At 35.3% G+C, this 13,800-nt stretch overlaps 3 protein-coding genes across 9 annotated transcripts; 1 reads left to right on the top strand and 2 right to left on the bottom strand.

The window, feature by feature from the left end:
* The first annotated feature begins 686 nt into the window (after nucleotides 1-686).
* LOC104771513 (transcription factor bHLH92-like) lies at nucleotides 687-1,982 on the top strand. Of its 2 annotated transcripts, XM_010496041.3 has the most exons (3): nucleotides 687-1,093; nucleotides 1,351-1,641; nucleotides 1,756-1,982. In XM_010496041.3, the coding sequence occupies exons 1-3, from the start codon at nucleotides 746-748 to the stop codon at nucleotides 1,831-1,833; spliced, it is 717 nt and encodes a 238-aa protein (XP_010494343.1). In that variant the 5' UTR covers nucleotides 687-745; the 3' UTR covers nucleotides 1,834-1,982. The 2 variants fall into 2 exon arrangements, with proteins under 2 accessions (XP_010494343.1, XP_087362228.1); XM_087506102.1 differs by having other exon boundaries at nucleotides 693-1,093; nucleotides 1,351-1,932.
* Nucleotides 1,983-2,204: 222 nt separating this feature from the next.
* Nucleotides 2,205-3,612, bottom strand: LOC104771512 (small ribosomal subunit protein uS19w). The gene is made up of 4 exons (XM_010496039.2): nucleotides 3,507-3,612; nucleotides 3,243-3,391; nucleotides 3,102-3,159; nucleotides 2,205-2,645 (listed from the first exon to the last, which is right to left on the bottom strand). The coding sequence occupies exons 1-4, from the start codon at nucleotides 3,507-3,509 to the stop codon at nucleotides 2,400-2,402; spliced, it is 456 nt and encodes a 151-aa protein (XP_010494341.1). The 5' UTR covers nucleotides 3,510-3,612; the 3' UTR covers nucleotides 2,205-2,399.
* A 473-nt stretch (nucleotides 3,613-4,085) lies between these two features.
* On the bottom strand, nucleotides 4,086-7,965 carry LOC104771510 (uncharacterized). Of its 6 annotated transcripts, none has more exons than XM_010496037.3 (8): nucleotides 7,630-7,913; nucleotides 7,129-7,264; nucleotides 6,887-7,030; nucleotides 6,711-6,794; nucleotides 4,898-6,599; nucleotides 4,698-4,813; nucleotides 4,495-4,613; nucleotides 4,086-4,414 (listed from the first exon to the last, which is right to left on the bottom strand). In XM_010496037.3, the coding sequence occupies exons 2-8, from the start codon at nucleotides 7,139-7,141 to the stop codon at nucleotides 4,295-4,297; spliced, it is 2,298 nt and encodes a 765-aa protein (XP_010494339.1). In that variant the 5' UTR covers nucleotides 7,142-7,264; nucleotides 7,630-7,913; the 3' UTR covers nucleotides 4,086-4,294. The 6 variants fall into 6 exon arrangements, with proteins under 6 accessions (XP_010494339.1, XP_087361044.1, XP_087361045.1 ...); XM_087504918.1 differs by having other exon boundaries at nucleotides 7,129-7,249; nucleotides 7,630-7,898; XM_087504919.1 differs by having other exon boundaries at nucleotides 7,129-7,246; nucleotides 7,630-7,869.
* Nucleotides 7,966-13,800: the final 5,835 nt, after the last annotated feature.

Raw genomic sequence — 13,800 nt, 5'->3', positions numbered from 1 at the left:
ATAATATTGCGAAAAATAATTTAGTTTACTTGGCTAATCGAAAAATAATAGTATCAAAATGGTGTTATGTTTTATGTCTAATTATTTTATTCAATAAACAAGTTACTCGACCACCACCGGGCACCGGGTGACAAACATATCCTTAGACCTCAGTTATTAAAAAAACTAAATTTTATATTTTTTAATTGGAAAACATCTTTTTTTATGAGAATTGCCCATTTTATTATTTTAGTAAACACTAAAAATTGTTTAAAAAAACAAAAGATGACTTCTTATGTAAATTGAAGTGTTTTTTTTAATAATATTAACTTATAAATTTTGTTCTATATCTAACCACATATGACTTTCTCTTTTGTACTCAAAGAAATTTTTGTTTTGAAGAAAAACTATAGAAATAATAGTATATAGCTTTTACGCGCCAGTTTGCACACAAAAAGATAAGTTTACGCGTCACATAATGTTAAATTTTTGTTGCCACTATACGTCACTTGACTTTCTCTAGTTTCATCCTTCATACATCACTTTGACCGTCTCTAGTTTTCTCCTACATACGTCATTTATCTTAACCAAGAAGTTGAGACAACCATTCATTGTCCACGTTCTCAATATGCTTCACGTGTGTTAATTCAACAAAACCCCACATGATTTAATCATAAGATATATACACACACACGAGAGACACACACAACATCGAAATCACAACTCAAGATTGTCATCAAACACTAATACAGAAAGAGAGAGAGAGATGGATGACTTCTTTCTTGATACGGTTTGTCAAGAAGAAGACAACTTATGGGATCTAATCGCCGATGACATTTCCGTTTACGATGACAAAAGCGTCAGTAGTGTACCGAACAGAAGTGCCTTTAGGCCATACGTGAAGGGCACGGAACCTTTGTTGATGTCTTCATCGAAAGTGAACGTGAAGAAGAGAATGGTGAATTTGCTGAGAAAGAATTGGGAGGAGAAGAGAAACGCGGTTGCGCCAGAGAAAGAAAGGTGCCGGCGACATATGTTAAAAGAAAGAACTAGAAGAGAGAAACAAAAACAGAGTTACTTAGCTCTCCATTCTCTACTACCATATGCCACTAAGGTACATTAATTACCAAACTTTAAATCAGACTTAATGACTTGGGAAAAAAAAACAATCCTAGTGAATTAAAACATCCGAAATTTTACAATGCAAAATGGATAATTTGTAATTTTGTATAAAATTTAGTGACTTTTGCAATTTGCATATGATAATTTAAATTTTTTGAATATGATAAATTTCTAACTACATTACTCATTTGTATAGGATTGATATGGAAACAAGTTTTTGAACAAATATAATTTGTTTTTTCTTCTCAGAATGACAAAAATACGATTGTTGAAAAAGCTGTGGATGAGATTGTGAAATTACAAAGATTAAAAAAAGAACTAGAGAGAAAAATTAAGATGATTGAGGCAAAATCAGCAAAGGATGGTCATAATGATATGACTGAAACAAAGGTTAGGTTTAGTCTACAAAAACCTTTGTCTGGACTTGATTCAATGGTAGAAGTTCTTCATTGTCTTAAATCAATGGGGACAAAACTCAAAACTGTCCACGCCAATTTCTCTCCTCACGAGTTCTCTACAACCATGAACATCGAGACTCAGGTACATACATTTACACAATCCGATTTTATTTGGTTTGATCGGGTTTTGGATAATAAAGTTATGATACATATAAATATGTATTTGTGCCTATGATATTAGTTATTTTCTTGACAGATAAGAGGAGAAGAGGTGGAAAAGAGAGTGGAGAGAAGACTCCAAGAAAATGAATGGAAATTTCTGTTTCTCTCATAAGCTTTTCATTTTTTTCAAAGACTACTAATCAGTTCCTTTGTGTTGACTTTTTTTTCATTCATTTTATTTTTTCTTATATATATATTTGTAGATATGTAATTCAATTGGTTCTACTTTGTTGCCAAAAAATAAAATATAATTGGGCACTACTTTTGATTTTTAAAGGTTATAAGAATAATATTACACATCTGAAAAAGATTAATTTATTACTGACTGTGTATTAGGAAAATCTAGTATACATCTATATCTGAAATCGTCAAATAGGACGACCATAGAGTTGTTACAGAAGAAAAAAAGATTGGATTAATAATTTTCACCTACCTAGTCAAAACGAGAAAAGAAGCAAAAGAAACAGCTCCTTGAATCATTACTTTTTCTGAATTGATGGACTATATTTGAAAACTTCAAACATATAAGTAAAACAAACGAGTAGCAAAATGAAATAACTTAACACATGACTCAAAGTCTAAACCTTAAAAGACATTAAGGTTATCTAAAGAAGATAAAGATTAGTAGCAAAACAATAGAGATGGAAGAAAAAAACAATATAGAGTCTTGCATTGGCTTCACTTGAGAGGGATAAACCTGGAGGAATTGGTAGCACCAACACCAGGCCTACCGTGCTTAACCGGTTTGTATGAGATTGAGAACTCAGCCAAGTAATGTCCAATCATCTCCGGTTTAATCTCGACTTGGTTAAAAGTCTTTCCGTTGTAAACACCGATGATGCTTCCAATCATTTCAGGCACAATGATCATGTTTAAATGTGTTCTCACTGCTGCTGGCTTCTCACCAGCTGGTGCCTCTAATTTCTGCTCAAAAAACAAAAACCTTTGTTCTTTAGTGTTCAATCCCATTGCACAAAGTCATGACATTATATATGGTCTCACACAGGAGTAAATTAAAAGTAATTATTTTAAGTCATGAAAATACAAAAGAAGTAAAACACTATGGAAATAACGCTATGGAGAATCTGAATTATTACACAAACATGGCTTTATACTCACACACAAGACTGATACTGCAAAGAATACAAGAACAAACTGATAACCTTAGAACTATAAGACGAATAACAATGGTTTTATTAGCAAGCATCACATAAGCTCTCTTTTTTTTGGTGTGCAAAGCATCACATAAGCTAAAAACCAACTGTAATCTGATCATCAAAATCTCTTAACATTACAAGGAAAGAAGATACACAATTCCTACATTTTGACGATATGTTCAACCAAGATCTAATTAGTGATGAGAGGAGATAAGGACTTTACCGCTTTGCGCAGTTTCTTGATCAAAGCCATAGGTTTCCTGTTCAATCCTCTAGAGAACCTTTAAAAGATAACAAAACACATCAGTCTCACAGAATCACCAAGAGACGAAAGCTAATTTTCTTGGTTACAAAGAATTTTAACCTTCTCCGGATACGGGCACTGAAATGCTTGACAAGATCTTCGGTTGACATGTCGAGAAGAGCATCGAGATCGACTCCTCTGAAAGAGAATTTCTTGAACGTTCTCTTTTTCACGATTCCAGCCGCAGCAACCTCTGGTTCGACATCCACCTATATATAGATAGATGATTCAATATATGACGAGAAATTAAATTACAACCATAATGTTCGAAAATCTAATGATCACGAAAACAAATTTCAGATAGACAGAGATCGAGGAACTAACCATTGTTGGATTGATGAAATTCTAAAACTCTACAGAGACTCAAAACCAAAGTGTCTGCGGAAGCGACAAACAACTTTACTTAAGCACCAAATAAATAGGTGACACTGCCTAACCCTAGATTTTATTTTAGTTTTTTTCATTTTTGGTCCTTAGCCTCTCTTTTTTTTTCTTTTCATCCGAGTCCATATATTTGGAAAATGAGGCCAATAAAAATTAATCCTAAAATTTTATTGAAATTATAAATAAAATAAAAATAGCTAGATAACCCAACAATCAGATCTTTGAGATACAAGTATATTTACAATTTGTGAAGTCCACTTGTCAAAAGTTTTAAAGGTTTATTTACTTAGCTCAGGCTATTACATTTGCAACTATCCTTGTTCATGTGAATGAACTAGTCTTCATTTTGGTGACACTTTGAAAATGTGCAAAGCAAAAATGACCATTGTACACGGATGGGCTTTGATAGATCCACTACAATACTATACGTGGATATCAATATACTTGTCCTCCGGTTGTACTTGAGAAACTAGATCGTCCTTAACAGAAGCTAAATAAATAGTTACAGAGACAGAAAGATACGAACAAAACTCGCAAGTCTATAGAAGTTGGACATCCAGTTTTAGATTGTCATCTGGTTTGAGACATTCGATGTCCTCTGAACTAGCCAGAAATTTACACTCTCATTTTTAACCACACCAAAAAAAAAAAATACATGTGTCGACGTAAAATCCTATTAAATAAATACATTTGGTCCTCAAAACATGTATTATCTATTTTGAAAGATCCTAAAAGCCTAACATCTTTCTCTGCTGAATTTTCCGAATAAGTTCCTCTGCCGACGGGATGCCATCGCCGCTTCTACCGGTACTTTTCTCGACGCTCCGCCACCACACCTTCAACTCCTCCTACTCAAGATAAGTAATGCAAAATATTCAGCTATGAAAACCTTATTATACCTCAAGAAAGGTCGTGGTTTATTATATACCTCAAGAAAGTCATGGTTTGAGATAAACTGAGACTCAACAAGGCAAGTCATCCCTTTAACCTTAACTGAAATCGAGCTACTCTCTGAATGTTTCCTTGAGCTTTGCACCTCTGTGGCCCCTGGTTAAAACCAACATATTTAAGTTGCGATAAAACCAGAAAATATGTGATTTCGAGGACTGGTTTATATACGAATGTACCAACCATCTATGCGGGCTACGTAGTACCCTGTTCCACCAAGCCCTTCTTCCCATTTCCCGAGCCTTAACCGCAAGAAGAACCCTTCAAGACCCGATACAGTCTTCTTGGTATTTAGCCATCTGAAATTAAAATGTCAAAAAAGATGTTGAGAGCCTCATAATGTGGCAGGAGAAAAGTCTTTTAAAGTGTGAGCTGGAACTTACTTGAGAACGTGTGTGCGGGTCAAGCGAAGAACTTGAACAGCGTCAAAGACTGCTTTTGGTACGTCTGTGAAACCAGTTAAGGGCAGCAGCTTTGAGCCAGAGGTAGAAGCTAAAGCGTGCTTTATCGCTTTATCTTCTACTCCTGAACTATACAGTGGAGCATTCGGGCATGTTGCAGCCCAGTGACTTAGCTGAAAACATCTAATGCATAGGCTTGACACTTCTTCTCTTCTATTCCGAGCAGTTATGTTCTGTACTAGATCTCTGAGCTCAATATCAGTTACTTCCAGACAATCTCGTAAACAGTGACCCTTTTTACCGCAGTAGAAACAAATTAGATTCATCTGTTCCTCGTCTGCGTTCTCAGCTAAGGAACTTGGAATGATACGTTTGACAGCTTCTAACTTTCTTGCAAACAAAGAAGCCATTATTTCTGAAGACTCTATCCTCATTGGAGAAACTGTGGGCGCCTTGTTCTGTTTTAAAACATTATCGGCTGCCAGCATTATCTGTGAATCACGGGCTTTAGCTGCGTCTGAGGCTGAATCATTGCCCTCTTTAGTCGTTATACTGGCCTTTTTCTGAGGGAATGAACTCTTAGAAGAAAATCTGCTTATCCACAAACTTTCAAGACCAGAGTTTCTGTTGGTTACACACGGACTAACCTTCCCATCAGCTTCACCGCGGACTTTTGGCTCTTCGTTCGGCTTAGACTTACTAAGAGGCATCAAAGAGATGTTTGGCTCTTTGTTATCCTCATGTTTGTTCTCTGACGAGAGCGGTTCGCTTGTCTGATTAAATCCATCTTTTCCTGATGAAATGTTGGGTTCAGCCACTGGACCAATCTCATTACCAGATAAAGACAAGTGATCCTCTTTGGTAATCTCACATTGTTCAGGAATCCAGGGAAGTTCCTGCAAAGAAGTAGGATTAGCATCATTCGAGATATCCATCTCCACGGCATCTTGACTTTGTTTCTTCGGACAATATATAGACTGGAAAAAAGACTGGAAACCAGTGTTTCTGCATCCGCTGCTTTCCTTCACACAGCATGGATTCAGTTCTTGTTGGTCAATAATCACATTGACTTGGCCATGGCCATGGCCATGACCATTAGCATCTGAAGTGGTGGTAGTAAGAGTTACAAAAGGAGAATCGTCTTCTTCATTACCTTTCCAGATTCCTTTTGTCATGTTTGATATCCAATTCATAAAGGAACTATCTTGCTTGAGCTTTGAAGTTGACCCCAAACATTCTTGACTTAGCGTTTTGAGCCGTTTGCTTCCAAGAATCAGCTGTTGCTCAAACCCTGGTCTTTTCTTTCCCCTTGAGAGCAAACCCGCACTATTGCAACTTTCTACACTCCCGAAACTCTCATCGTCATTCTCATCACCCTCAAAGTTTTCATCAGATAAAGCTTTTTCTTTCCCTTTCTCTTTGGCATGACGACTATAAGAGACACTTGGTCCAGCCTTCTCAACATCAGGCTCACCTTCCGGAAAGTATTCACCTTTGCCTTCACATGCTACAACAGCAAGAGTTGTGAGGTTGTTCTCATCCATTGATTCTAAACGATCAACTCGATTAATATTCATCTTATCCTCTTCTTCTTTATCTCCACGGTTAGTCGGTTCTTCTTGAGATCCAGCACTTTCCATCCTCAACAAAGCTTCTGTTTTTCCTCCAATAGCTCGGGGAGAATCTACTCAGTATCCAAAACAACCATAGAAGACAAACACAACAGCTTAAATCCATAGTTGCCTACTAATGGTAAACAGACTGACACTATAAACTTCATGTAATCACTTTTCACCTGACGATCTTTTGGAACTTCCTGCTTCTTCACTCTCTATATCATCATTGATTTCAACCTTATCCTCAACAGAACCACCAATCCCTGCAAACACACACACACAAGAACTCATTATCAATAAGACGGTTCTATGCAATTACAATCAATTTGGTACTGTTTCTTATCATTCTAGCAACCTGAAAATGGTCTATTCATCCCGCTACACGCTTGGTTAACTTGATCTTGTGTTCTCAACTGGACATCTACCGTTTCGTCTTCTTCTTGCTGTTGCTGCTGTTCGATACTTGTGCTATTGGAACGAAGCTCCATGTTGGTTTGTCCTGAATCAAAGAAGTTAGGAGAGAGTAATTTTGCCGTTCCAGTGAAACTGAAATCTGCACATCTTAGGCTTAGACCGTTCCGAGGAGACCAAACTAACTCTGATAAAGCATCCACGGAAGCAAACTTCATTCTTGCTTCTGCATTTGCAACACTAGGTACACGACTCGAAGACGAATTCTCTAGCTCTCTACTTTGCTCATCTCCATCTCCCATATCTCCTGAAACCAACCACCCTGAGACATAACGAACCAGAACCCATACTAAAATTGACCTCAACCACCGTAATCAACATATAACTTAGCTTACAAAACAAGTAATACATCGATTCAAAACCCATTAAAAAAAATTAGGCAAAACACATAGTACCAAATCATAAACCCATAAGCTAATTAGATCAAAAGCAAATGATAAAACTTTATCTCAAGCAATAATTTTCACAAAACAGAGTAAAGTTTCTCAATTTCTGAAACCCTAAACCCAGAAACCAATCCAGAGAACTTGGAATCAAAAACCCAGAAATCTCAGAACACAAAGCATCAAACTTTAATAGAATTATAAAACCAAATCAAGAAAAAAAAAAAAAAAAAACAAAAGTTACCTCCATCGAGTAAAACGATTCCACAACTAACTCCTCCAGCAAATTCACCACTTAACAGGAAAATGAAAGAGAGAGAAGAAGAAGAAGAAGACGAGAGAAGGCGAAGAGGACAGCGCCAAGCGGCTATGGCTAACTTGCTTCAAAAGCTTTTTGTTTAATTAACTTTGCATTTTGGTTGTTATAAGGCCCCCAGACCGCCACGTGTTTACATTACTCTCCATACGTTTCCCGCTTCCCCCTAATTATTAAAAAAAAAAACTTTTTAGTTCAGTTTTTCTGATTCTGGCTAAGTATTTAGAACTTGGTGTAAAAATAGTAGTAAGATAATGATACCAAAAGATTTGTATTCATGCGAGATATTTTATTTTAGTTTCTTGATTCTTCAAAGATTTCCTCCTGTACCCTAAATGTTTTCACTTACGTGATTAAAATAATTTAATTTTCTAATCGAAAAATGGTATTATTCTATACTACTATATTTTTATTAATATTCGATTCTAAATAAATTGTGTTGTGTTTTTTTTCCCCAACAACTTAATGATGAATACTGATTAGATAGATATGTAATAAAATGCGTTTGATTGAAATTGAGTTACGAATTAAGTTTTGTGACACAAATTTAAATTAAATATTTATATTTATTTTTTATAAAATAAAAAAAGGGGCATCATGAGTTATGTCCTCTTCTGCTGTCAAGTGGTTGTTTGCTTCTGTAACTGTACGGCTGCTTTGAATTTTTCACTTATAGCTTGAAAATAGATAATAGATATACATTCAAATTTTTCCATTTAAATCCAATGTTGATACTTGATAGAGTATAAAATGGATGTGTATATATATCAATCTTAATCAAGTATAAAGTCCCCAAGCTATATTGGCCACATGTTCATATTTGTGTTATGTATTAAGTCCATGTAGGCTATATTAAGTCCATTTTTCTTTTTAGAATAAAAGAACCCGTCGGTCTATTTTCTTTCTTACCATTCAATTTTTTTTTTTTTTTTGGAACTTTAAGTTCTTTAGTCTCATTTTCGACTTATATTTAAACGTTGTACCTTATTCCCAAATATGGGCTAGTTTGACGAAAAGCATTTGACAATTGACATAGTGTAATATTGAACTATGTGTTGATCCATGAATGAAATGAAGGTACAAGCTTGCATGCTAAAATTAATTGAAAAATGAGATAGAGAGGAAACGCCTATGATTTTCTAATGATATGGTCTCTAGTTATTTTCAGTGAAAGCTTTAACATTTATTTTGATCACTTTAACATATAATGTAGTTAATGAAAAATATATATTATTTTATATGCAAATATATAATATTTTATATGCAAATATTTGGTTTGAATTTTTCTATCATCCGGATCTATATCCATCCACCATATATCCTTTTTTAGAATGGATTTCGGATTGAATCCTGGATCATTGGCCTCAAATTTATGCACGGATTACGGTTATCATATAAAATAGGAAAAATATCATTTAAACTACGAATTTTTAAATTTTGGTCATCTAAACCGTGAACTTTGTTATAGGTCATTTAAAACATCAACTTTCGTTGATTAGCTATTTTAAACATTATATTTCGTTGACCAAGCAAAAAAAAACATGGCGTCAAATCTAATAACACAAACGTTACTCTCCCGTTAACCATCTCCGTTAGTTGCAAAACGATGTCGTTTTGATTAAAATATTAATCTGATTAAATGTCATTTAAACCATGAACTTTTAAATTGAGGTCATTTAAACCATGAACTTTCAAATGTAGGTCATTTAAACAATGAACTTTCAAGTTTAGGTCATTTAAACCATGAACATTATTGAAGGACATTTAAAACATCAACTTTCATTGACAGAGATATTTTAGACATCAAGCCAAACCGGACTTGATATTAAGTCTGCTAACATGTCTTAATTAAATCGAACACGAGGGCAAATATAAAGATCAAGATCACAAGCACAAGGAGAATCACTAGGGTCACAAGCACTAGCACAATAAAGCTACAGTAAAATAATGCATATAAAAACTTAGGATCTAAAATAAAATGATCAAGTTTTCAAACTCCAGTGTAACATCCTAATACCTGGAAAAAGAATTCAAGACACAAAAGATACAACAAAATGACTAAAAGTGGGTATTAAACGAAAGACGAAAAACACTAAAAATTCCATATATCACTTGTTTTGTTAGCATAATTAATGTCATGTCGAGATTAGTTTGGTCAACAAAACGTGATGTCTAACAAATCTCATTCAATGAAAATTGATTTTTAAATAGTCTAGATTTGATAGTTCATGGTTTAAATGGCCTACATTTGAAAATTTATTGTTTAAATGGCTTAAATTTAAAAGTTCATAATTTAAATGACATTTAATTGAATTAATATTTTCATCAAAACGACGTCGTTTTGCAACTACCAGAGGGTTAGACCATCTCCACTCCAGCAACTCACTTAAGTTACTCAAAAATAAACTAAACATATAATTAATATTAAACTAATTAAAGCAACCCACTTAGAATTTAAACAAAATCATCCTTCCACTAGAAAAACCCTATCAAAGTTGCTTAATCATCATAATTCAAAATTTTAAAAACAATTGCAAGTCTTTAAATTGTATGTAAATCTTTAGTTGGATCAAATTGTATGTAAATCTTTTAATTAAGTAACGCCTGTTAGTTGCTTAGTTATTGGATTTGACGTCATGTTTTTTTTTGACTTGGTCAACGAAATATAATGTTTAAAATAGCTAATCAACGAAAGTTGATGTTTTAAATGGCTTATAGCAAAGTTCATAGTTTAAATAGCCAATATTTGAAAGTTCGTGGTTTAAATGACTTTTTTTCCTATATAAAATTGCATGTTTATACAGGTTGATCTGCCACAATCCAAAAAAAAAAACAATGAAACTACAACGGAAAGGGAACTAAATGGAGAGGATTAACCAATATTAATATTCCAAACAATTCACATAGATTATATTCTAACACTAAATAATTATAATACAATTAATTTATACAATACCAATTAATAGTTTAACACTTAGCACCAACACGGATTATCAATTTAGTGAAAACTTATACAAGCTTTGCAAAAAAAAAAAAAAAAAAAATGAAAATTTATGAATTTCTATCTTAGATAAAATATATAGTTTATGCTTATAAAGACATTCCACGTGCTATCTAACTTGAAAAGATTGCTTAACAAACTTACATATACCCCTGTTAAAAATACATCTTTTTAACTTTTTAACCGGAGCTTCTAGCTCTGGTGGTAAAAGCCGCCATCACGAATTCGAGCCCTAGCCACTGCAAAATTCACATCCGGGCTGCAGCGTCCAGGAGCCGACACGTGGAGTGCCATTTGGTCGTCCACGTGGTTAGTCCAAGCAAACCGATTTATTTCGGAAATGTTAGGATACCTGGGTTATCATTAAAAAAAAAAAAATACATCTTTTATAATGATTTTAAGAAAGAATTACTCAAATGTTATCCAAAAGTTGGTTTATTACTCATATCTATAAATCTTTTGAAAATTACTCAAATGTTTAGTGCCCTGAGTATAATTACAATTTACTCCTTGAATTTTGTTTTTTGATTTTGAGTAAAAAAATAAAATAGAAAATACACATCAGCAAATTAAAATACACATTAGATATGATTTAACACGTCACTAACCAGTTTTTAACAGGTATACCCAAATGAGTAACATTTGAGTAATTTAGCCTGATTTTAATTGGTAACCCACTAGAGGGATGTACATCTTTAAGTGATATCAAAAACGTTACAAAAAAAGTGTAACTTTTACTTTATTTTTTTTTATCGCTTTGGTTTACTATTAGTTTGTACCGGTTTTAGCTTTTATGATTGTACCAAGTTTACGTTACACTTACCAGGCTGATTCAACATATCTATCTAGTGAAAACTCTAATGTAACATTATAGCCATATTTTCTTGTCATGTTCCTTTCCTGAACAATATTTTACATCTTTAAGTGATGTAGTGTAATTTTTCTGCAATAACAAGTTTAAAACAATAACCTAAATATATAGATACTAATTTCAAATATTCTACAGCTACAACCTTAATCAATCGTATCCTTTTATAGGATCCAGTGATCCAAGAGAGAAAGGAACCAAGAAAAGTAAATGAAACCGTTGGGGATGAAACATCGTCACGGACTATAAAGTATCTTTCATCATAAAGATCTTGTTTCAAATTTTTGTCTTCATTTATAGAAGAAAAAAAATCTTTCACTCACAAATCACAAGTCTTGCTTGTAGTCCATTTAAATTTTCATAAATAAATAAAATTTAAAATGTAGATTAATTTGGTAAAGCATTTATATAAACTTAAAAGTTGAAAGCTGATGGATTGAAAACAGCTAGCAATAGGTCCCAAATATTTAATGTTTGGTCATGGGTGTTATACCGACCTTTTTGTTTATGCCAACTACGTGATAGAATCATAGTCACATCTCTTGATATTACTTTTTTCTTTGGTATCAATGTAAAAGTCTCTTGATATTATTTGAATCAATTGGACTACTCAATGATAATCGCTAAATCACATAGAACCATTTATATATATATATATATGCACAAACAAATTACTAACTTTCAAAATTTTAAATTGCGGTCTCGATATGTGTGCCTGAGAGCTTTTTTGGCGATTAGGTTTTTCCCCTGCTTTTCACCGGAGATCGGCCTCACGCCAGTCACCGAGAAATCCCCTTTCTCCCTCATCTTCTTTTCTTCGTCGATTGTTTGGTCCTTTTGTCCTGCAATGTCGGATCCCCCAGATCCAGTGGTTCTTTCGCAGTCTTCTCCGTCAGAATCTCAAACCGTGGAAAACGCCGCTTCTACCATTAATGTTGTTCCAGCGCAGATCCCTCCTCCTCAGTCCTCTGGTTCTCATAGCCTCCCTGTTACCGCAACACCGACTCAGGCAGAGCGGTTTAAAGCTTCCCTCAGAAACCTTCGCAAGATTGAATCTCAGGTGATCTTGGAGGATGGAATTCCGGTCGTCCAAGCACCAGCCTCGGTTCTCCTAAGGAGTGCAGATCAATGGAAGGGTCACATCGTGGCTCACTTCCACGGGTTGATACCTCCGTCGTCAAAAATCTACTCAGATCTGAACTCTGTGTGGGGTAAGTATGAAAACATTATCATTCGTCAAGTCTCAGACACTTCCTGCCTCATTATGATACCGTGTGTTCGAACTCGTGAGTGGGTCTTACAAGTGGGCTACTGGCAGGCCGGGAACTGCGCTTTTAATGTGTACCCTTGGTCAGTTGATGCTTCTCTGCAGGCTCAGGAGCTCACCACGGTGCCCACTTGGGCGGTGCTTCATCATGTGCCTCCTCAAATGTACTCCTTTGAAGGTATCAGTGTAATTGCGAGTGCAATTGGTGAGCCTCTTCATACAGAGAAGTCGCGGTTGGACCCTTACTATATGGGTACGACTAAAGTGAAGGTCGAGATCTCCTTGGAGAAACCCCCGCCGATGACTATAATTGTTCGTGATGAGTTGTTGAACTTGGTTAAAGTAGAGGTTTCTTATCCGAGATTGCCTCCAAAATGTTGCAATTGTGAGAGGTTTGGTCACTTGCTCAATAGATGTCCAAAACCACTAATGAAGAAGAACTCTGTTGGGAGTAATGGTGGCTTCGTTGCTGGTGGAGTAGCTTCTGCAGAAACTAGCATTCCTTTGGGCTCGGTTGAGTCAACCCCTCAGGCGGAGGCAGCTGGAAGCAAAAACGTGGAGTCTGAGCTCCCGGTTTTGGCCTCAGATTCAAAAACAGGAGAGCACTCTGGTGAAGGCTTAGCTGTTAGACGGAAAGCAAGGGTGCGTAGTAACAGCTCCCCTCCAGGTGATAGAGTGGCTCTTCGTCAAAAGCCAGTTTCTATGTGCGGTTCTCCATGAGACCTTGTGGAGTCTTGGCTCAAGGAGAGAGGTGGTACGGAGTGTATGGTTGGTCACAATGCAGTCAAGGCCCAATCAGAGGAAAATCAATGGGTTGAGATGGGTTCAAGGAGGAAAGGAAAGTCCACTAAATTCCAGAATTCCCAAGATGCTCAGGAATCTGGACCGAGTGTCAAGAATGCTTCAATCCCGGGAGCTTTAAGTGTGAGGAAGTTTGCAAAGTTGGAGAATAAGAAGCACATT

The sequence above is a fragment of the Camelina sativa genome, chromosome 20, assembly GCF_030686135.1.
Source record: "Camelina sativa cultivar CO46 ecotype springtype chromosome 20, ASM3068613v1".
NCBI classification, from domain to species: domain Eukaryota; kingdom Viridiplantae; phylum Streptophyta; class Magnoliopsida; order Brassicales; family Brassicaceae; genus Camelina; species Camelina sativa.
The sequence above is the reverse complement of the archived record's forward strand: the minus strand, read 5'-3'. Positions and strand labels throughout refer to the sequence as shown.

Bases quoted from the DNA above. Each gene is read 5' to 3' on its own strand.
- LOC104771513 (XM_087506102.1), top strand. From the start codon at position 746: ATGGATGACTTCTTTCTTGATACGGTTTGTCAAGAAGAAGACAACTTA. The intron at 1,094-1,350 runs GTACATTAATTA...TTTTCTTCTCAG, and splicing joins TACTACCATATGCCACTAAG to AATGACAAAAATACGATTGT.
- LOC104771510 (XM_010496036.3), bottom strand. From the start codon at position 7,244: ATGGGAGATGGAGATGAGCAAAGTAGAGAGCTAGAGAATTCGTCTTCG. The intron at 6,795-6,886 runs GTTGCTAGAATG...GTGTGTTTGCAG, and splicing joins GATGAATAGACCATTTTCAG to GGATTGGTGGTTCTGTTGAG. The intron at 6,600-6,710 runs GTGAAAAGTGAT...GATACTGAGTAG, and splicing joins AAGTTCCAAAAGATCGTCAG to ATTCTCCCCGAGCTATTGGA.
- LOC104771512 (XM_010496039.2), bottom strand. The intron at 3,160-3,242 runs GTTAAAATTCTT...TATCTTTTAAAG, and splicing joins AGTGCCCGTATCCGGAGAAG to GTTCTCTAGAGGATTGAACA. The intron at 2,646-3,101 runs GTAAAGTCCTTA...TTTTTTGAGCAG, and splicing joins TCAAGAAACTGCGCAAAGCG to AAATTAGAGGCACCAGCTGG.